Raw genomic sequence first — 22912 nt, 5'->3', positions numbered from 1 at the left:
AGCCTGCCTTAGCCCCACTGCATCACCAACCAGAAGCCACCTGAGGGACGCAGGGCCCAGCTGGTGCCCACATCCCAAAACCCTACCCCAGTCACAAACATCCTCCTGCACCCCAAGCCCCTGCCCTAGCCCCCCTGCATCCAAATGTCCTCCCAGAGCCTGCACCTTGAACTTCCTGCCCCACACGCCGAATCCTTTATCCAAGATCAGAGCCAGCATCCCCACCCTCTACCCCAAAGTGAGGGAGGGTGGGAGAGGGATGAGGGAGTGAGCACAGGTGGGGCCTCGGAGAAGGGGCACAAAGGAGGCAGGGCCAAGGTATTTGGATTTGAGGTAGATCTTGGATTGCACTTAAATTCAAAAAGTGATCTTGTGCTTAAAAAATAACGCACTAAATATGATAATCTAAAGAACCACACACCTCAAAACAGATTGTATGCCCTTCAATTGACTAACACTGGCCACCCAAATCCTAAGATTTTACATTGTATTTAGTGCCAGTGAAAGATGCCAGCTTGATCAGATTAGTGGGTAGGGCCCAGCAAGTGACAAGCCTACCCTTCAGTGGAAAAATGGGACATAGGACTTAACCAAATATGGTGGAGCTGACAGCCTGGGAGATTTGCCCATTCTCAGGTGGTCCTGAGGACCTCAAGTTTCCTGCCCTCCTCCACTGAACTTCAGCCCTGGAGAACATATTCAATCCGCATGGTCTCTGATTTGCCCACAGGAGCCGTGGTCATTGGTGGTTTTGAAAGACACAATGCCCTAGGTGCTGCTTGTTAATACCATATGTAATAGTTTCTCTTTCAGGCACCTTTTGTGGTGTAGACAGCAAGAGACAATAGCTGTTAAAGCCCCTTAACTCTGAGCCACCAAAGTCTCTCTTCCTCCCTCCCATAAGGGATTTAGCTCTTCATCAGTGGCATGGTTTCAAGTCATGGATGTGAGTTAATGGACACATGAGAAACGAATAGCACAGTGAGATGCTGCAGTGGACCAGCAGATGAGGAAGGATTTCAAGATAAGGGATGAGATACTGGATTTCTGAAGGAGGGCTGCTGGGATCAGCTGTCCCCACTGTAGAAATGGCTAACAAAGTACCCCCTCTCCCAGCTCCAAGCTAGTGAGTCACAGCAGATACAGACACAAGGGACTGAACAGGAATGGCGTGTTTTATTGTTGAAGCAAATAGCAGAGAAGGTATAGTATATACTTAAATTAAGTGTCAGTGTCTCCAAACAAGAGGGAGCACAGACAAGAGGGGCCCATGCCCCACAGTCTTGTCCCTTCCCTCCTACCCACTGACTTCAGACAAACTAATTCTCAATACTTGGGCTGTGTCCAGGCCCAGTCTCAGGCAGAGGAGATGCAGCAGTCATCCTGTTAGGCTGTTGCCATACTGCAGTTGAAGGCTCACGGTTCCTCAATCTCCTCTTACTCCTGGGCTGCATCGGGAGCTCCAGTTGATCTGCTTTGATCATCACCCTTTTTCTTATGCCCTGAAACAATGTCATCAATACGGAGAAGGAGGACAGCAGTCTGGGGAGAAAAATCCAGGGCAGGGTCAGGAAGAGAGGTACTGCACTTTGGGCACCTTGCTGAACTAGCCAGCTTTTGCTCAGGACTTGCACACACCGCTTTCCCACCAATGTAACTCACCTGATTTTTAAACCAATTTGAAGTGGTGCTTAGATCACGCCTCACTCCAGGAGGGGACCCCAGTGAGTGCTGCTCTGAATGACTAAAGCCAGCTTTTAAATCTCAGCAGCAGCTTTGCTTTCCACTCTTGGTGGCTTGTATATTTGTACCACAGAAGAACAAAAGCTAACCCAAGCACACACACTTCATCCTGTGGAGTCCCAAAGTTCTTCACACCTTAATACAATGCAGCCACCTCTGCAGTGGAACATGGGAGCTGCTTTAACAGAGCATGGCAACATGGCATGGTGGGAAGTATTGAAAATACTGAATCTTGGCGTAGAAACTAGGCGGTAGGGATGTAAAATACTGTTTTATTGACCTAGCCAGATATGTTTAACCAGTTAACAGATTAAGGAGGGCGAGGGGGTGGAAGTTCCCACTTCAGCTGGTAGCCCCCGCACCAGGCTAGAATGCCCCCCCCCCACGTCCAGCAGGGGCTGCTCCAGCCAGGATGCTGGAGCAGCCTTGGTCCGCAGTGGGCCCCTGTGGAAATGGAGCAGGCCAAACAGTTAACCTCTCACATCTAGGAGGAAGGCATTTAGACACACTGGAACTTAGCAGGGAGACCAAGCTGACAGCAAAAATATTTAAAATTTTCTGGTGATGTGCAGGAATGGAGAGGGCATCTGGCTTAACCTACCACCAGCTGACCACGCTGCAGTACACCGTCCCCACAGTGCCACCAAATGGATTCCAGGTGTATCTACATCTCTAACTGGGATTTCTCCAACTCTTTCTATCGCCAGCAGTGGATACTCAGCCATAGATAGCAGGGAGTACAATACCTTAAAATATGGAGTACATACCTTAAAATATGGAGACACCCTGGCATTTTCTTCCCTTCCTGCACATGATTTCCTGCGCTAGACACCGAAGCACAGAGGATCAACTACACACACTCACTTTTCAGTTGCTTCCTTACCTCCACAGCTGTCTTGTAGGTCTGTAATTTGACAGCTAAAGGTTCCCAGATTCCCAAGTCTTTCATGTCCACTAAGGCTCCAGTCTCACCATTTACGCCCCAGGTCTGACTGCCTTCTTGAGTGTGTTTCGCCTATAATAAATTAGTAACAAGATTTCAAACCAACCCATCTTTCTGAAAAAAATATGAAAGATTGATCCAGTCAGTCTTCTATGCAAATAGCAAGGATTCATTAAAATTAAGTATAGACTTTGTAGGTATGAAAAGGACTTTAGACCCAAGTGCACAGACAGAAGTCATCAATTAAAACCAAAATTTACTCACCAATTTTATTAATAAGACCTGAGACCAAGTATAAAAAAAGATAAATTAGATCTAAATATTCTATGCTAATTTACTTGCAGGTTGTTATGTGACGGTACAAACATTGCACAGGAATGCAAAATAGCCTTCCATTGATTTTACAAAGGTATCTGGAGATAGTGTCTGTATGTATTAGGTTTGGTAAAAATCTATTGAAATCTAAATCTAGGTTCCCAATAATCTGACATGCAGGTCTGCCAATGGGGGAAAGGTGTGTGTGGGGGGGGGAGGGGCGGGGGGGGGGCGGGCAGGCAAAGGGCACAGTTGCTGGCTTCCCTCACACCGTGCCATCTGACTGAGGCCCCACCTCTTCTGGGATCGCAGAACTATCCCCGCCACATTGACCAGGGCCCATGCAGGCCGTCAGCTCCCCTGCTTACACGCTACCACTATCAAATAATCTGTCATGCTATTTCTACTCACACAGCTAGCTAGGATTTCCCATCTGAAAATATATTTTATATCTGCAAAAAGGGAGTCGACAGGAAGCAGCTCTTTGGAGAAGTTTTTTCTGCTACTTGTCTCATGGATTATATCCTTACTCTTAGTGAGGTCAGCACACGGATAGTGCTGGCTCCGCAGTTTTGAATCAGTGTTCTGGGAATGACTTCCAGAGCCTGGGCAGCTGCACGGTAGGGCCACTGCTCCACTCCGGTCATGACTTTAGACTTTTCTGTCAAAGTGTGAGAAACAGCCATCTCTGTAGCGCCCCCTCCTGGCACCAGCTGAGGATCTACCAGGACATTACGACACACCTGCATGGCATCCTGGAGGTTGCGTTCCACCTCCTACAAAAAAGAAAAAAGGCAAAAAGTGGTGATAGATGTGAAGGTTGTACTTTCAATAAGCCAACAAGCTCTACAAGCAAGAGCAACAGCACCACAGCAGAGGCTACAGAGCACAGCCAGGACCATAAAATAAAGCCACTAGTAAAATGTGCACCAATATGACATGATTACTGTTTACAGGAACACTTAATATTGCTGCAAGTTCTCATCCAAGACAGCAGGGTTTACCGGTTTAAAACTGGGATTAGGCATCAAAAGATCTGTGTTCTACTTCCAAATCTCGGGGTCACCAAGTTAGTTCACGGTGTCTTAGATAAATCAGGAGACAATTATGCACCCCTTTTTACTTATCTTTGCCAGATTTGGGGTCAGGAATTTTTACCCAGCTAAGACTGGCATGAACCTCAGGGGGCAGAGGTGGCTTCTTCCTTCACCGCATAGGGAGTGGTTGGGATTATCCAGGCATACTTCACCAATGCAAGTCACTGCTACTGCACTGGCATTGGTGGCAACTTGTTCTCTTCTTGAGCACCGAAATGCTTTAATCTTACAGTTTTGGGTTCAATATTGGGTGAAATTCAATGGCTTGTGATAAGCGAGACTAGAGAATGTAAATCAGTGAGGGGCAACCTAAACTAGTGAGTGGGCTGCATGAGTGGCCCTCCTCCATCTCAGTGGACCACAAGTATGTCATAACCAAGTCTCCCAGGCTAGGGTAGTTTGCTAACTGCGCTTGGGTACCTAGAATGGTGTGAGGGGGTGCCAAATGAACCATAGCAGCTTTTTGACACTGTGCATCCAATCAATGTTGTATGCAAATCACCATGCATCTCATTTCACATGCCCTGGCTTTACATGCATGTCACTTTAGTAATACTGGTAGAAAAAAAACTACACAGATGAAAACCAAAAGAATCCGACAACACTACGGCTTGGGCAATAGTAAACCAAATGTCTCGCAGGACACACAGAATCCCAATAGGCCAACCATTGATCTAAATGGTTCCTTCTGGCCTTAAAACCTATTCAATTATTTTTACGTAAGAGTAGATTTGAAAAGTATTATGTTGATAAAGCTAACATTAGTGATATTTAAAAAGCCACACAGATGTCCTCTGGTCAATTCTGTATTCCACCAAATAAATACTTTTCTCTCTTTCTATGCAGTATTTAAGGCTGGATCCGTTGGATCATCAATTCTGTTTTTCCACACCATTTCACAATTCAGAGACATTTGCTAGCAGTAAAACTTGTCACACAAGATGGCTCTGCATGGCAGTGCAATGCTGCTGGCAATGAGAAAGATGCCACTATGATGGAATTAGCGAGCTTTTCTGATAGTGCTTATGCTGCCTCTTATTGCCCAGGGTACAATTTGTACATCAAACAAATCTCCTCCTGGCATCAAGGGAAGGTATATCTTGTAGCAGCAGCTGACTTGGGGACACCTGGGGTTCTTAAGTTGAATCTGTATGTAAGTCGGAACTGGTGTCCGGATTCAGCCGCTGCTGAAACTGATCAGCGGCTGATTCCAGGAAGCCCGGGGCAGAGCAACTCTGCCTCGGGCTTCCTGTAGTCAGCCGCTGGTCAGTTTCAGCAGCGGCTGAATCCGGACACCAGTTCCGACTTACATACAGATTCAACTTAAGAACAAACCTACAGTCCCTATCTTGTACGTAACCCGGGGACTGCCTGTAATTGGTACTGGTCACAAGTTGAAAGCACATTCTAAAAGAATGGCACCACCAGCTCATAAAAAAAAAAAAAAGACCTTAATACCCACACGCCTCACAGATACCAACCTAGGTTCAGGAAAGGGTTTAAACTGACAGCATGATGGATAGAAATGATTAAATCGAACCACAAGGTGCAGGTTTAACTACAGGGTGATGAGTGGTACCTAAGATGCATCAGAGGGTGATAACCAGACACATCAGGAGTGATGTGTAACTTGTTTGTACCCGTATATAAAGTGGTGTCTTGGAGGGGCAGTAGGATCTCCCACTGAGTTGTGTCCATTGTTATGTGTACCTATGCTTAGTGGTTTGGTAGAGTCTACTGACAACTGTACTTCGCTTAATAAATGTGACCGAGCCCGCCTTTGATCCTTATCTCATTTATGGTCTTTGGGGGCTTTGAGTCTGCTGTGTTGACTAATTGAGCAGAAACGCACACAGCCAACCAGTTATCATGACTGACTGAGCAGGAGACCTGTCAGGACGCCATGCCAATAAATCCTGACTACTACACATCCTATTGTAACTTACCGCTAGGATTTCCTTGCTGGCTCCACGCAGAATGATAGTGCAGGCCTTGGGGTCTTTGCAATCTGTGATGAAGGTGAAATACTCATCTCCTATTTTCTTAACTTCAAAAAGCCTTGCTCCAGTCCCCACATCCTCATCACGCAGCTCGTCTGTGCGACTCACAATGCGAGCACCACAGGCCCTGCCACACAGGAACAAAACAGAAACCTTTGTTGTGGTTCAGCTGACAGTCAAGCAGAGAGGTCCCATACGATTTACGGCCCACTCTGGTGAGTGCTATACAAATGAGTAGCACAGAGACCGTCCATGTACCTAATTGCCCAAACTAGCACATAAGGTGAAGTGCAACAAGTGAGAGTGGTGGGGTGGGAGAGAGAACAAAGTAACAATAAAAGCAACTGTACCGTGCACATGTGTAGATAATACTCAATATGTGTAAGGTCTGGGCAATTAACAATTAAGGTCTGTTCACCTTGCAATTCTGTTGTTGTCTGTCTTCCTCACCCTGCGAATAGCTGTAATGTTCGCTCTCATCAGGTAGTGCTGGGCCAAATCTGAAACCAAGTTTGCACAGAAGTTATTTTATTTCGAAGAGCCATCACAGAGACTGAGTTTCCACAGTTGCTGTTACACAGGTTTGTTTTAAGATTTATCACCACTCTGGAAACCTACACCAGGAAAGATTATGGAAAGAAAAGATGACAGTGCTCACCACACTGGCAAAGAAAATATTCTAGAGCTGTCTGGGTACAATTATATTAGACATTCCAGAACCAGCTCCTCTATATTCTGCTGGGCTTTTGTTCCCAATAATATTGAATACATTACAAACCACACCTCTGTGACATAGTAGACTCACATACAATATAACAAAGCAAACAGAGTGAATACAATCCCCACTGTCTTGTCGTAACTGTGTGTGCGCCTCAGGAGGGGGAAGTCTGGCCACGAGATTCACTGAGGAAGTACGTTCAGCTTGTCACATATCCAATAGCTCCGGCTGTCTTGTGACCTGAGCCTAGTGAGATTCAGGCAGGTTACAGCTTTGCCTCAGGAAGCTGGACAAAAGGAGGCGGCGGAGAGGCCTGCAGGAGAAGATCGGTTGCTGGGTGTGTGGGTAAGTGAACCTGGCTTAAAATGCAAGGAGGGGGCTTGGAACAGGGGCCAGGGACCCTTCTCCCCAAGATGGATAGTACTGACTTCCTGGTTCCTGTGTTAATAACAAGTCTGTGCTATGTTGTATCCATATCAACAAATAAACCTTCTGTTTTACTTGCTGGCTGAGAGTCACATCTGGCTGCGGATGGGGGTGCAAGGCCCAGTGACTTCCCCATACTTGATGACAGCCTCAAACCCTGGGAAAAAGCTGGACATCCATAGAAGTTCACTGGAATCATAGGGGTCAGCCACCAGCTTAAAATCAATCATACAGACTCTGCATTCTACCGGATAAGTATAGTAAACAATGGCAACTAGTGGAATCGCAAACTTCCTAGCAAGCATGTGTGCAGAGAGAGGGGATGGACAGCAGTTACCTTAAGCAAGCTATATATCCAGAAAAATTAACAAGTTGGAGATTTATCTTTTATCCTCTCACCCTGGCCCTCTACAGAATCTTTAGCTCTACATGTATCTAAGCACCTGTGTTAATATTTGCTTTCTGAAAGACAATATTCAGAACCTGTTACCACTCTCAACATGATCTTTTAGTGTTAACAAGTGAGAAACAACTACAGTTATATTAGTCTGCCATTACACTTAATTATTTATATCAGCATTTCCCAAATTGTGGGTTGAGACCCCCTGGGGGCTCGTGAGCAACTTACAAGGGGGTCGTAGCTGGATCAGTTTTTTTTCTTGTATTTATGTCTCCCCGGCATTTCCAGACAGTCCGGTCAATTTTCCCCTGCCGCATCTCGTGGGGGCGAGGGAGTGAGGAGCGCCACAGAGTTTAGTGAAGAGGGGGCAATTGCCGGGCACCACGCTAGGGGGGCACCAGGCTGGGTGGGAGCGGAACGCAGCTGCTCTGGCCCACATGACCAGCAGAGACCAGAGGCTGGCCACGTGATGCCTCCCCTACAAGCTGCAAGCTGAGGCAGCTGGGCTGGGCAGCAGAAGCAGCTACTTTAAAAGATTGCTCCTCCATGCCTGGCTCTGCGCATGCGGGGGGGGGGGGGGGGATGATTTGATTGGAGCAGGGCTCCCGACGCTGAGGATGCCTGCCTCAGGGGGAGGGGAGAGTGCATTGGGATGGGCGGTGCTAGGGGGCCTGGGTCTGAGGCGGGGGGGGGGAAAATGAACTGGGATGGGGGGGGTTAGCATATTTAAGTGACATATTCAACAAGCTGAACACTCTTAATACCTCACTGCAAGGTGCTAATAATATTATTGAAAGCATTTATTAGGAAAGTTGAACTGTGGCAGAGCAAAATGGAAAATTCAAATTTAGACGTTTCCTACTTTAAAACAATTTATTGAACACAATAAAACATATTAGTGAAAACGTGAATTTTCTTTATTTTAAATCACCTTTCTTCTTTAAAATTTCACTTTAAGAACTATTTCTCAGATATGGATATTGAAAAATTTGATTGGATAAGGAACCCAATCGATGCTAAACGAATAGCTGGTACACTCGCTACTACTGAGGAGGAGCAAATAATTGATCTCTCTTCTGACACTGCTTTAAAAATAAAATTCTCAATGTTTCTCTCTGAATTTTGGATCAGTGTACAAAATGAGTACAAAGAATTAAGCGAGAAGGCTATGAACATACTGATCCCGTTAACATCTTATTTGTGCGAGTCAGGGTTTTCTGCAGCTGCTGCTATAAAAACAAATATCGATCAAAAGTAAATGTGGAACGAGAACTGAGAGTGGCTATCCTGACAATGAAACCCAGATTTAAAAAATTATGCAACATTAAACAAGCTCATCCTTCACATTAAAACGATTCCAAATTTGATATTTTTCATCTATTTCCAATAACAATTTAGTTGTCTAAAGTTATTGGCATATTTATTTCTTGTCCAATCCTAATCCCAATAAAATGATTAGCTTTACTTGTAGAGCAGTGAGGGTGGGGGGGGGCACACAAATTCATTTAGCATTTTAAGGGGGTCGCGGTATCACAAAGTTTAAGAACCCCTGATATATACAGTACCTGAGATTCCTTTCTCTGTGATGATGAGATCTGGTTTGATCCTGATCAAGTCCTCACAGATCTGTTGAATATACTCTTCCTCCATTTGCAAGATGCGTGCAAAGTCTTCCTCACGGGTAATTTCAATATCAGTCTGCACAGAAAGAGGTTGTAAGAGAGAGATAACTGGTTCTAAGACAGACTGAACAGAAATGATGTGAATCAGCCATTGATCAGATGAATAAGCCTGGGTGTCCTTCCATTATTGTAGCACAACAGCATTTAACTATTTATTAGAAACACTTCCCTGTCTTATGTATAATTTATTCATACTTGGCTGTATAAACACTTCTAGCTGCAACAAATCCTTAAAAAGCAAAAGGAAACATTCAAAACCCCTTGCCCATTAGGGCACTGTTGGCTCTTTACACTAGCTTCACACAAAAGAACTGCAGACATCTTCACACAAGACCTGCCTTACCTGGCTCTCTCCTTTCTTGTACTCCAGCGAACAGTCCAGCAGCACAATGCGTGGATTCTTGATATAGCGACGCATCCTTGGGTGAGTTACGTCTTTGTTTACCATGATTCCACGCAAGACACAAGAGTCTTCGATTATACCACCTGGTATCTGACAGACACATGTGAAGCACAGGTGAGAGTTACTGACGGAAATGAAAAGACAAGTAATTCTCTGGTGGACAGGAAAACTAATACATATTTGGCAGACTTTACTCTCTAACACGAAATCATTTTTAAAGTTTCAGCAAACAAACCAGTTTATACTTAAAAATGGGGTAGCTGCCTCAAGAAAACCAGCAAGGTTCTTAAGCTAGCTGGGATGAGACTCCCAAAACCATTTATTCACTCAACAGGTGACTACAATTTACAGAAGCACCTACAGAAGTTAGGCACCTGCTTCCCATTATTCTCTATGGAATAGAGATGTAAGCGACTAATCGCTTCCTTCCCTTCCCCCCCGCCTTGCTGCTTCTATCACAAGGAGGCAGCGGGGTGGGGAAGGAGGAGAGGATTCTGGGAGGGAGCTGGCTTAAAAGCTGGTTCCCCTCACCTCCAGCTCTGTGGAACCTGGGTCCAGTTGGGTTGGAACTCTGCATGGCACCCAGGGCCAGTGGGGAATCCCCTGCTCACCCCGGGCTCCACACGGTGTTTCAAAGCAGAAGCGCTTGCATGGAGCCCGGGGTCGGCGGGACTCCCCGCTGGCCCCGGGCTCCATGCAGTGTTTCAATTTTTGAAATGCATAAGAGCCCTTACTGGGGCTCATGTACATTTCAAAGGCGGAACGAGCTAATTCTTATTGACTAACTGAATAGCTGATGGAAATCCCATCGACTATTCAATTAGTTAACTGAAATTTAACATCACTACTAAGAAGTTAGGCAACACACTTGTTCAGATGCTTTCATAAATCCCACCAGGAGCTTAACTATTGGTGTAAATCTAGCTTCAGTTGTCCTCAAGTTTTAGCTCTTTCTTCACAATTTCTTTTGCACTCATTGACACAATGTTTTATTATCCCTTTTACAACTCCACAGCATTCTTGCAACATGTAACTTCTAGTTTTGATTGATGTCCTTTTTTCACTGTATGGTACAACAGGCTAAGTAGTTACACTTGAATACTAATTTTAGCCATCCTCTTTTTTAAGAACTGAATTCCAAAATAGGACTTCCCTTTCCAATAGCACCTTCCAAACACATTCACATCATTCAGATTTGAAAACGGAGGCACAAAGTAGGGATGTGACCTATGCCAGGCCACACAATTTAGTGGTACAGTCAGAAGTAGATTGGAGTCCCAACACTAACCACAAGAGATCAATTTTCTTCTCCACAAGACTCAATACTGGTTCCAATGCTTTACTTAAGAATTACTTTATAAGAGCATATGCCTATAAGCTTATTAGTAGAATGGAAAGCTCTCAGAAGCCTATTCCATTAAAATGGTTCTCTGTGCTTTAAAAAAAAATCAAATGAATGGGCTTAAAACTCTACCTAGTTTCTGTACTGAAAACCAAATGTACACTCTGTCTCAAATACTTATGACTTATCCAGGTTATGGTAACCATGGTAGGGTAACCACACTGCAAGATGGCCTAAACTATAAATGCCTGAGAAGACACTGAAGGGACTATTTACATTCTAGTGCTTGTTATACTTTCTTAGAAGTCTGAAAATCAGATATTCCCCTCTCACATCAATATTACTCTTAATTTGCCAAACAGTTTCTAAGACCTTAAAATTAATTCCTTCCCAGACTAGCATCAAAGGTGATAGCACAAAGTATAATATTTTCAAGGATTGAGTTCCACTTGACTCAGAAAAAGCAGAATACAAAACCTTTTCCACAAGGTTCAATATTATTTAGTATTTAGAATGATCATAGTGTCTATTAGCCTCAGTAATAAACAGGGCCGCATTATGCTGGGTGAGGTACAGACAGAACATACATTGTAGCTTCAGAAAGTTGCTCTGCCATTAACAGAAGCTACAGAAACAAGCGAGTGTCCAAAGCATACCAACCTTTTCTACTTTTGCATAATTCTTGATGTCAATTTCCTTTCTGCCATTTTCTTCAAACTCCACAGTCTTGACAGCATCAAGAGCAATGCCACAGGCCAAGTCAGACCAGTGGCTTATCGCCTTGGTGTTTATAGCACTCTTTATTATCTTCAGCAATATCTCTCTGTTGCTCACATCAACTGGAGTGCTAGAGCAAAGAAAACACAGCACATTATTCACAGTACGGAGAAAAAAATTATTCAATAATCCAGTCCAGCTCTCTGAAATTGCAGAACTATTCCCTATAGAAAGTGATTCTACCCATGCTGGAAGATATTCTTAAGCACGTCTGATCTTTAACTAAGAAGATTACTGTGGGTCTGTTCACAGACAATAGTCTGAAGGTACCTCAATTCAAATATCTGTTCAATGTACTATGATGACTAACAGACTGCTACATAGAAATACACTTCTTACAACATCCTTCCTCCTAAATACAGTCATGAGAACCAGGTTTACTTTATTGCCGTTGACGCTTGCTGAGCTCATGGTAACTTGTGTAGCTATACTTGTGTGCTTCTAGACCTCTCAATTACATTTTGCTGCGTTGAATAACCAGAATTTCATATTTAACCAGAGAACTAACTTCATAAGTCTCCTAGTCTTTTAAGGACTCCAAATCCAAAAAAAGACTAACAGATTTATTAGGGCATAAGCTTTTGAGAGTAAAACCCATTTTATCAGATGAACTGAAGTGGAAGTTAAAAGAAGCAGGGGTATATATCCAAATCCAAAGACCACTGCTCACCTGATTTTGTTCAGACTGCTGATCATATCATCCAGAGCTTTACGGTAAGCACCAATGATCACGGTTGGATGCATCTGCTGTTCTAGGAAGTGTTCAGCAACAGCCAACATCTCTCCAGCTAAACAAAAACACAAAGACAAGTTAGAACTGCTGGCACATCAAAAGTACACCTAAAGCACCTGCTACCTAGTCTAGGAGCCTTGTAATCACAAACACTTCTCTCGCTCCTATATTTAATCACGATCATTTGTTTAAACTAGAACGTAACCTCTTGAGAGTGGGGAATTGTTTGCCAGTACATGACCAGTGGTAGTGAGTCTCAAAGCCCAGGTCAACTGACTCAGGCTTGTGCTCTGGGATGAAAAAGAGCAATGCAGACATTTAGGTTCAGGCTGGAACCTGACCTCTGAAATCAGGTGGGAGGGAACGGTTTCAGAGCCTGGGACTCCAGCCCGAGCATCTACACTGCTATTTTTAGCACTGCAGTCTGATCCCAACTCAGTTAACCTGGTCTCAGACTCACTGTCACATTTCCCTTGCCCACCTCCTCTCTCCCCCACCACCCTGTGTAGACATACCTTTATTTGCATGTTAAAAGCCTAGCTCTTTTTTGCTGATAAAAACAAACCCAACATATTTACACTTTCCCTAGCATAAAACTATTAACAAGTGCTCTGAGCATGCTCCCTGCATCCCCATGAGCAGGGCTCGACAAATAACGTAATCTTCTCGCCCGTGGCAAGTAGATTACAACCCAGAAGAGCTGGCGCAGAGCGATCTGCGCATGCGCAGAACACAGAATCGCGCAAAACCGCGCAGCTGGCGAACAGGGCTCGCCGCCGCTTGGCAAGCCCTGCCCATGAGCAAATATGGTATGTGGACTATGTAATAGGAGTTTCTCAGAAACCCAACCTGCAAAAGAGTCAAGAAAATTTTAAATGGCTGAAATGCTTGGAGGCATATTGTGGGGAAGTAGGTGCCTCTAAGATAGCAACTCTCCAGTGCCAAATGCTTAGCCATTAACCATTCACCCAGTCACAGGGCAAGATGCCCAAAGTTTCCACTTTGCTTGCCAAAGACAGAAATTACGAAGCCTAGCAGAAGGGGTCATAATCTGAGTCAGCCTTTGTTAATATCTTACAAATAGAAGAGCATCTTTGTGAATGTTAAAAAGAATATCACTGTGCAATGCTATTAACCAAAACACAATAGTAGTTGCAACCATTCCCTGATTGAAAGCATGCGCTCACCAAGGATAATTACAGATGTGGTCCCATCTCCAACCTCTTCATCCTGAGTACGGCTGATCTCGATCATGGATTTTGCAGCCGGGTGCTGGACTTGAATCTGCATGGAAGAAAACAAAATGGGAACCCTTGGTTTGGAATGCAAGGTACTTGTTGGCATTTAGAGGAAATGCAAAATTTAAAGTCAGTTGTGAGCATGGAAAAGGGTTTCACCCCATCTTGGCAAAGAATTTTCTCATTACAGAGGCAGTAGATGAAATGTTATTTACGTCACATCTCCAGCAGATTTCTAGGTATTAGGAATATTCATTGCTATTTTTCCACAAAGCACTTGTTAAATATCAAGATCAGTGTCTCTCTTGCTGAATGCCTCGGCTGGTGAAAGCTAGTGATGCATGCAATACACAATTATAACAATAATTAAAGTGGACATTACAATAACCTTGTAAAACCATTATGAAAATGTATTGCCCCAAGTGCAACATATCCTTATGTATAGCAAGGATAATTAAATCAATCAGGGATATTTTATTCATCCCAAGCAAGTAATTGACTTACCCTACAATACAAATTCTCCTTTTCAATTAAAACAGAGGTGTCATTTGTAAAACTTTCAGTTATCAGGATTTAATAGCAATTATACACACCAGGCCAGGGACCTTGCCTCTAACACAGGGGTGTCCAAACTTTTTTCAAAGAGGGCCAGATTTGATGAAGTGAACATGCGTGAGGGCCGACCATTTTGCTTGACATTCTCTGAACCATTAAAATTAAATGCAAATTAACTATTTTATGCAAAGTTTATTGCAAACGGCATACTTTTCATTTCGTCACATGGATGACAAATATAAACAGGTGTTAAATCACTCTGCCTTTCATATCTGAAGGCCAGATGAAAAAAAAATCCAGGAAGCTGAAATATATGTCAGGAACATTGTAAAGTACATTACATATTATTGGTAATAAAGGTTGTCGGTCAACTTTTAAGTTAAAAAAATATGAACAGGAACATAACACCAAGTATACATGTTGTGTCCAAATATATTTATAACTGATTTAGACCAACTGACATTAACTGAGATTTTACAATGTATTCATCTCAATACATATGGATTCGTTGGGGGCCATAAAAGATAGATATTGCCAAATTACCTGTGGGGCCGTATTAAACCAGAACACGGGCCGCAATTGGCCCGCGGGCCGGACTTTGGACATGCCTGCTCTAACATGTCAGTGTAACACCTCCCGCTGTCAGCACTACATAAGTTACTGTCATAATGGCACAAAGATAAAATTCAGAAGAAAAACCTACTCTCAGGGCATATGTGCATTTAAGAGAATTTAATCCCAACCAGGCAATTGTAATGTCTGTCACATGAGACTCTTCATCACGCCAAGAGAAGAAAGTGAATTCAGTATGAACCTTATTATTCTCAAATTCATTGGGCATAATTGATCTCAGAGCTCCATTTGCAATAATCTTCCATGTTTTGTGTTACTTCAAGCTTTTAGTTCCACAGCCTGAGGTGAAGGAAAGTCTTTGTACAGCTACAGCAGATTTCACTTTAGCAACTTTCTAGTGTATGGCTCCCCAGCAGTCACTAAGAAAAATGAGCACTGAAACATGCCTTCATTGGCAGTAGCGCCAAAAACCTGCCTGTTGCCAGTGCTTAGCATATCCCTGCACTTCCTTCCAGGGCTGAAGCCCTGCAAAGCTGCTTTTTAGGGCTGCAGCCAGGGAAGGAAGCACTGGGGCTGCACGGTACCTAATGTTGGAACAGCAGGCAGCCTGGAGAGTGCACAGAGAGGTACCAGACAGCCTCAAAAGGTCCCAGTGTCCTCATTCCTTATAGAAAGCTCAGATTCTGGACAGCAGGCTCCCTTTCCACTGCTGACTGCACAGAGCCTATCATGGGGCCCAGGCTTTGCACATTCAAGGAATTCTATCCCTGGCTGCAGTTCAGCAAATATGGCAGCAGCTAGGCTTGCCATATGGAGGTGGGAATGCCAAGAGCCTTGTAAACCAGTTCACCCCCAGAGTCCACTCTGAGTTAATTGGGGTACAGAGAGTTCAGCCTGAGAAGTCACACTTAAGGCCGGTGGCCCTTTTATCACGCACACTCGCGTTACACCCGAGCCGGTCGGTCTGCTGGCGGAGTAGGGGGGTTCGGGCCCGCCCCCTCTCCGAACCCCGGCCCAGGGCCCTAAAGGCAGGGACCCGTGGTCCCTCCCTTGCGGATGGGGGAACGCCCCAAAACACACCCGCTCACGGGCTCCACGACCCCGCCCTGGGCCGCTTCCTGCTCCACCAGGCCTCCCGGCCCGCTTCCCTTGACCCTTCCTGTCTCACCTCTCCCTCCGTTTCTCCCCGCTTTGCTCCATCCACCGTGCTCCCCTCCTCCGTGCCAGCCCTTGGTTTAAATCCCCCGCCGGCTCCATTCCCCCCTTGCGTCACTTCCCCTGCGACGCCTCCTGGCCGCCCCTCGCTTATGACGTCATCATTCGGCGTCTGCCCGGCCCCTTCTTCTTGGGCCCTGCTGGGCGGCGCACGCTGCCCCCCCGACGCTCCCTGTGCCGGCTGCCGGTGTGCCCCGGGGGCCCGCCACGGCGGGCTGGGCCGTGTTCCCCGCCCCCCGATGTACCCGCCCGGCGCCTCCCGGCGCGTCCTCCGCACGGGGCGGGAGTGCCCCGTCCCACCGCCCGACGCCTCCCGGCGCACTCTCGGTGCGGGGCGCGAATGCCCCGTCCCACCGCCCGGCGCCTCCCGGCGCACTCTCGGTGCGGGGCGCGAGTGCCCCGTCACAGCCTGCATGGCAAAAAAAAGTTGCCAATAAATAGCAAGCCTGTTGCCAATATCTACACTAGTTAACCCTGTAGTCATTTAGACAGTGTTGGTTCTAGATTAAATACATCCATTACAGGAAAGTGGTCACGGAAGAGGTTACTAGCAGAATCTACTGTATTAGGATTGTACAGGGTTGGGGACTTGGTTTAGGATTTTTGTTTTGTATGCCACAAACATATTTTAGTATAAACATTTCTTAGCTCTACTGAAACAACCCTCCTTAGCCAACCACAATAAAAACAGAAACAGTGCAATGGGATCTGATTTTCAGATATTAACATTGATTGTCTTTGTAATTTAAAGCAACCAAATATTTCAATTGCAAAGCAACAAAAGCTCCAAAGATAAGTCTGTAAGTTATACATGTATATGCATTTTATCATGTGTACATCCCCTGAAATACTTTTATGTACCAAGAACAAGGCTATAAATAATTCTAGTAAGAGAAAATTAGTAGCAACAAGAACTCAACGAATTAATTTGTCCATCTTTTGTCTGGAGTAAGGATATTAAGAAACAGGTAACTGACTAATCGTGTAGTCGATACAATTTGCACAGGTAGCCCAACTCCTAATACATTTAAACTGCAAAGCCGCAGTGGGGGAAGGTCCGGGACCGACCATGAGCCAGGACTGCTCAGTCCCAGCTCTCGCTAAGTCCTGGACCACTCCGCCTCTGCCCTTCCCCGCCGCTTCCATCACCTGTGGAGACAGTGCTGGGGGAACTGGCTTTTAAGTAGTGACTCAACTACCTGGAGGGAGAGTGTGCTATTTAAGTATTATGTAAGGACTAGGTATTTTTTTCAGTGATTTAGACAACTCTAGAACATGTACATTGGCATTTTAATGTTAAAATCATTGAATATCTACTGAAGAGGTATGAAAACTGGACTCACTTCTCTAAGAATTGCATTGCCATCATTGGTCATCACAATTCCACCCATTGGGTCCAGAAGCATCTACATGAGAGAAGAGAAGCAGTATTTATATTGATTTTTAAGATACACAGCATTTCTAAGCACAGTCCAGTGCACAGACTACAACAAAAGCTCTTACTTTCATCATAGCTCTTGGTCCCAAACATGTTCGAATAATGTCAGCAATGGTCTAAAACGAAAGAGAATGAGATAATACATTAGTTTTGAACAGCTTCTGTATGTTCTTCCCTCCCCATTTTTAAGCAAAGCTCATGGAGGGGGGAGGGGGGAATATATCATGTAATAAGCTACTAAACTGAATTTCATAGTTTTTATGCCAAAAAGAGACCCATGTTAATATTTAGAGTGTGGAGTAGAGAAAAAAATAATCCTAGTCTGTACTATCTCAGTTCATTAACGATTTATTACTGGGCCTCTTTGCCACTATGTATGATCTTTGTGTGTTAGCTCAATGACAATATATTCCAACTAACAGCATCAAGAGTTAAACATAAGCAGGCAAGGTTTGTAACTCCAATTTCTAATATAGCTATAATAGTACTAGTTAGGCAACTGATGTATACTTAGTAAAGAAAGCATGTATACAGATGGCAGACACTTTAGTTTCAAGCCAGCTAGTGTGTGGGATAAAACTGCTGCCCTGCTCATGTATGATTTAATATTGTGATATTAACTGCTGAAAAATATAAGCAATACTAAAGGTAGGAAGGCAATCCCTATAGGCAGTGCTCGCCAAGCGGCAGCAAGCCCCACTCACGAACCGCACAGAATCATGTGCTGCGCGGCCGTGCCAAGCAAAAATCTACTCGCCACAGGCAAGAAGACTGCTCTAACTGTCAAGCCCTGCCTATAGGTATGCGAATACATAAACTGTCCATTGTGAAAAGTATATATACACACCTTCCCGTGAAGCATCCAGATTAAGCCAGTGTCAGGGATAAGATATTGAATAAGATGGACCCATGGACCAGTCTAGTAATGCCCTGGCTATGAAGGTTGCTTCTTTATGCATTGTCTCATGAAATGTTACAATATAAACATGCAATTAATCAGTACTGAGGTAGCTACATTCCAGTATTTAAGATTTTGTTTGTACTGAGCACCTTTTATACACCAGTTTCCAGCACTAAACATTTTACAAAGAAATAGACAGGACTTAGATAGCTGTGTATTGCCTAGCTCTGTGGTTACCAACCCATCGATTGTGATCAACTGGTCGACTGGGAGGTATTCAGGCTCCCGCCCCCCCCCACCTCCAATGACAATGGAGGTAGCACCAGCTTCCTTCTGAGTGAAAGGAAGTCCAGCTGCTGTGCGCCACTTCTGTGGTTTCAGGAAGGGTGCTGGCTGCTCCCCCTCTCCCAAACAGCAGGTGCGGTACCTGAAAGGCCAGGTCTGTGGCGTGCTGGGACACCCGGGGGGAGGGAGGGGGTTAGGAATCCCTGGAGAGGTGCATGCCAGGAGTCCCCAGAGGTGGCACGTGCCGGGGACTTCCTGCGCAGGGGGTGAGGGGTAGGAGCTCCTGATGGAGGTGCATGCCGGGGCTTCCCTCCTCTGCAGCAGGGAGGGGCTAGGAGTTCCTGAAGGAGGCGAGCGTTGGGGACTCCCTGTCCCCTGCTCCCACTGGCACCCTTCCCCAGTACCATGTCCCCTGCTCTCACCAGCACAATTGGGGCCAAATTAGTGAGGCTTGTGGGGGGTTTGGATGAGTTTTTTTTTGCGGGTCACTGACCCGCGACTCAAAACAGGTTCCCCACCCTTCTCATAAAGACAATGCTAAAACTTTTTGTGTTTGACATAATATTTTATTTAAAAATGAAGCCTGGCCAACAAACCTCATTTGGCTTCAGCATCGTAACAAACCTCATTTGGCTTCAGCATCGTAACACTCCTGTACTGACCCCAAATCAGAGCCTATCATACACTGGGACCCCCCTGTCCTGAGCCTCTTACATCCCCAAACTCCTACACCCCCACATCCTCAGTCTTCTGCCACAAGACTTCTGCACCCTCCACACACTGCAGATCTGTGCCCTGAGTCCATAATACTCCTAACCTCCCTGCCCTGAGCTCCTCACACACTCCAACCCAAACTGCACCCTTATATCCACAACCCTGTGGCTTGCTCAGCACCCCAACACTCCCCAGCCTGGAGTCCCCTCCCCAAGCCAGCATCCTCTTCCCCACCTCCTCCAGCATCCAAATTCCCTCCCAGAGCTTGCACCTCTCACCCTTTCCCACACCCAAATCCCTCACTCCCACCCCAGAGCCCACACATCCTGTCTCAACCCAGTGAGGGTACGGCTAGACTACAAGAGTTTTTCCAGGATGCCAGAGGTATCCCGGAAAAACTCTTCTGCATCCAGGGTCGCGTTTGTTTTTCCACTTTATTTAGCAGAAGAGCAAACATGCACGAGAGAAAAGGGGTTTTTATGACATTTGGCCCAATGTAGACAGGCCAAATGTTTGAAAACCGTCTTCCTACAGAAGAATTGAAAAAAAAAAAAAGCAGCAGTGTAGCCATACCCTGAGAGTGTATAAGGGCTGGGGATAACAAGTGATGGACAGGAGGAGAACAGAGAGGGCGGGGCTTCAAGAAAGGGGTGGGGTTGGGGGGGGAAGGATGGGGCAGTAGATCTTGGCTTGTTTGACATTTAAAAAATTATCTTGAGTGTAAAAAGGTTTGAGACCACTGGCCTAAATGTCATGTAACAGGTTACAAATTCCTATGCACACTGTGCCTGTTGAAAGAATTAGGTGTGTAGTTTCTGCTTTTAATCTTCATTTAAATAACACTGAAGAATTTAACTGATTCAGACCTAGTCTAATGTTTCAATTATTGCTTTACACTCTTAAATATGAGGCTACCCAGTCTGATTCTAAGCTGTCTCCTTTTAATATGCTGGGATCAGCACTGAGGGTTTCATTTACACATTAGTGCTTCAAAATTCCAAATGGACTTGAATAATCTCGTCTAACTACACAGAAAATGCAGACCTTGTAATTAACACAAATGACAATTATTTTAGAGTTCTTTGGATGCAGCAAGAGTATGATTTAACCAGGCATGACAATATAACATGAAGGCTAAGATAACAGTCACTTCTACTCGGACATCAGACACAACACAGTAAAACCTATGTTATCCGGTACATCCGGGGATTAGGTGGTGCGGGGGCCGGGATGTGGCCTGCTAGGGAGAGGAGGGCCACGAGCCACTGGCGGGGGGGGGAGGGGGGGGAAGGGGGAGGAAGGATGCAGCCTGATTGGAGGGGGGGGAGTGGAATTGGCGGGGGTGAGCTGCAGGTGATGCCGGGCTGCCAGGAGGAGAGGGTGGAGGGCAGGCAGCCACAAGCCGTGGGGCTGCCAGGATGCGGCCGGTATTAGGCGGTCAGAGCAGCCATTCGTTCCTCCTCCAGGTACATGCTGCATGCACGTCTGGCAGGGGGAGTGTCTGAGGAGCGGCCCAGCTTAAAGCACCAGTTTCTTTTTTTTTTTTTTTTTTGCTTTTAACAAGTTGTTCCCTGGCTCAGAAATGTGGAGGTTTCTAAAGTTTTCCGGCTAGTTAAGTGCTGGATAGCACAGGTTTTACTGTATTTGGACGTAATCATCTGCTCAAGACATTACTCCAAGCTACTTGCTAAACAAGATGTCAAGGTTCAGACATAAGTAAAGTTTTGGATTAACGTTTAATTTTTCTTTTCTTTTTTTGTAGTCACTAAAACAAAAAGTTATATTCAATTGCAGCTGTTGTTTAAGTACAGCAATAGAGTGATCAGCATTTCTTCATGTGAAATTTGTAAAAAAATACCAAGTGAATAATAGTGATGTCAAGGGAGCTGCTGAAAATGTTTCAAGTTCATGATTCTGTGTTTGTCACCTTTTGATTACTAGTTTGCTAACATACTTCATAACATAAAACAGTACCTTGGCAGCATTGACGTTTCCAAGCTGGACCTTCCTTCCAGACTCACGTTTTGTATTCTGACCTATGACATGCAGAAAACAAAAAATAGCAACAGCATGAATACAACTGAAATCTGATCTTGTGAACTCTTAATGGGAAATCTAGTGTTGAGGAAACAATACTGACAACATATCAAGGATGCAATTCTATTTATGTGTACGTGAATTACGGCCAATTCTAAATGAATCCAGCCATTTAAATAAGAGTATCCAAGAGGTACAGACACCAGAATAAAATTATACCAACTTGCTTTCTTAATTTTACCCACATAGAACCAATAAGATTGAAAGTTCAAATGAGTCAATATTCTGGATAATCTACTATAACATTGTTGCACAGTAACTTAATGTGTTTCTTTTGGTGGTGCACATAAGGACATGCTTTAGTACTCAAAATTTATTCCACACAGATGAAAAAAATTAGAAAAATAGAGGAATAGCACATAAGATGAGAAAGGCTGGAAAACAAGAAGGGGAACCTAAATGGGTGGAAGTTATAGGGGATGACCCCCAAGGCTGGAGCAGAAATGTGGGTGTTTACACAATATACTGGAGAAACGACAGACATGCAAATGGAAAGAACTCTAGCAGAACCCAAGAAGAGTGGATCTTAGCGGGCGGCACCAATATCAGGGAAGAACCTGAAAAAAAAGGCAGAAGGACCAGAGGACTCTCGGTACCAGGTGATGGGGGGGGGGGGGGGAGTAGAGAGCTATATGGAGAGGATGACTCAGGAAACAAGGGGGATGGTGGGGATTAGGGATGTTAATGGTTAATAGTTGGGTGCTGGAGCAACCCCACCCATCCCCCGTTTAACCAGTTAAACATTTAACAACCTTGCATCCTTAGTGGGGATGGATAAAATGGGGGAGGGGGAGCCGAGGGGAGCCCAAGGGGGGCTGTGGAGCCTACAGCAGGGGTACGAAAAAAATCTCACGGGGGGGGGGGGGGGGACACTAATGAGGAAGAGAGTGGGGGAGGGGCGTGGAGCAGGGGAGGGGCGCAGGGACCTATAGCGCAGTGGGGGAGGGGTTACAGGAGACCCAGCCGACACGACCCATGGGTTAGGGGGTGGGGGGAGGTGCAGAGAGCGGGGGAGGAGGTTTCCGGGGGGGGGGTTGAGGGAAGGTTTTCTGCCCCCCCCCCCCCCACGAATGGGGGAGGGGCGGGAGCTACACTAGGGGGCCCCCAGCAAGGTGCGCGCTGCCCCCCCCTCACTCACTGAGCACGATCACGGGGCGTTGGCTCATCATCCTGGCGGCGGCGTCTGGGAGCTAAGAAGCCGGCGCGGAACCTTCTGGAGACAGACACGCTCCTACCAGCACTGCCGCTTCACCGCGCCTCGACACCCTACCCCGCCCGTCGCCGCGGCCGGCCAATCGCCGCCCGAGCCAAACGCCC

The 22912-nt window shown here is 45.5% G+C and overlaps 1 protein-coding gene across 1 annotated transcript; it reads right to left on the bottom strand.

Annotated features, from left to right (window-relative positions):
- Positions 1–1157: 1157 nt before the first annotated feature.
- Positions 1158–22907, bottom strand: CCT3 (chaperonin containing TCP1 subunit 3). The gene is made up of 14 exons (XM_075907036.1): positions 22734–22907; positions 21473–21534; positions 17664–17714; positions 17504–17566; positions 13767–13863; positions 12517–12634; positions 11730–11916; positions 9668–9817; positions 9208–9340; positions 6517–6598; positions 6045–6225; positions 3532–3777; positions 2627–2758; positions 1158–1542 (listed from the first exon to the last, which is right to left on the bottom strand). The coding sequence occupies exons 1-14, from the start codon at positions 22762–22764 to the stop codon at positions 1438–1440; spliced, it is 1638 nt and encodes a 545-aa protein (XP_075763151.1). The 5' UTR covers positions 22765–22907; the 3' UTR covers positions 1158–1437.
- Positions 22908–22912: the final 5 nt, after the last annotated feature.

Source organism: Pelodiscus sinensis, chromosome 24, assembly GCF_049634645.1.
Source record: "Pelodiscus sinensis isolate JC-2024 chromosome 24, ASM4963464v1, whole genome shotgun sequence".
Taxonomy (NCBI): Eukaryota; Metazoa; Chordata; order Testudines; family Trionychidae; genus Pelodiscus; species Pelodiscus sinensis.
Note: the sequence above shows the minus strand (reverse complement) of the source record. Positions and strands in the feature narration are given on the sequence as shown.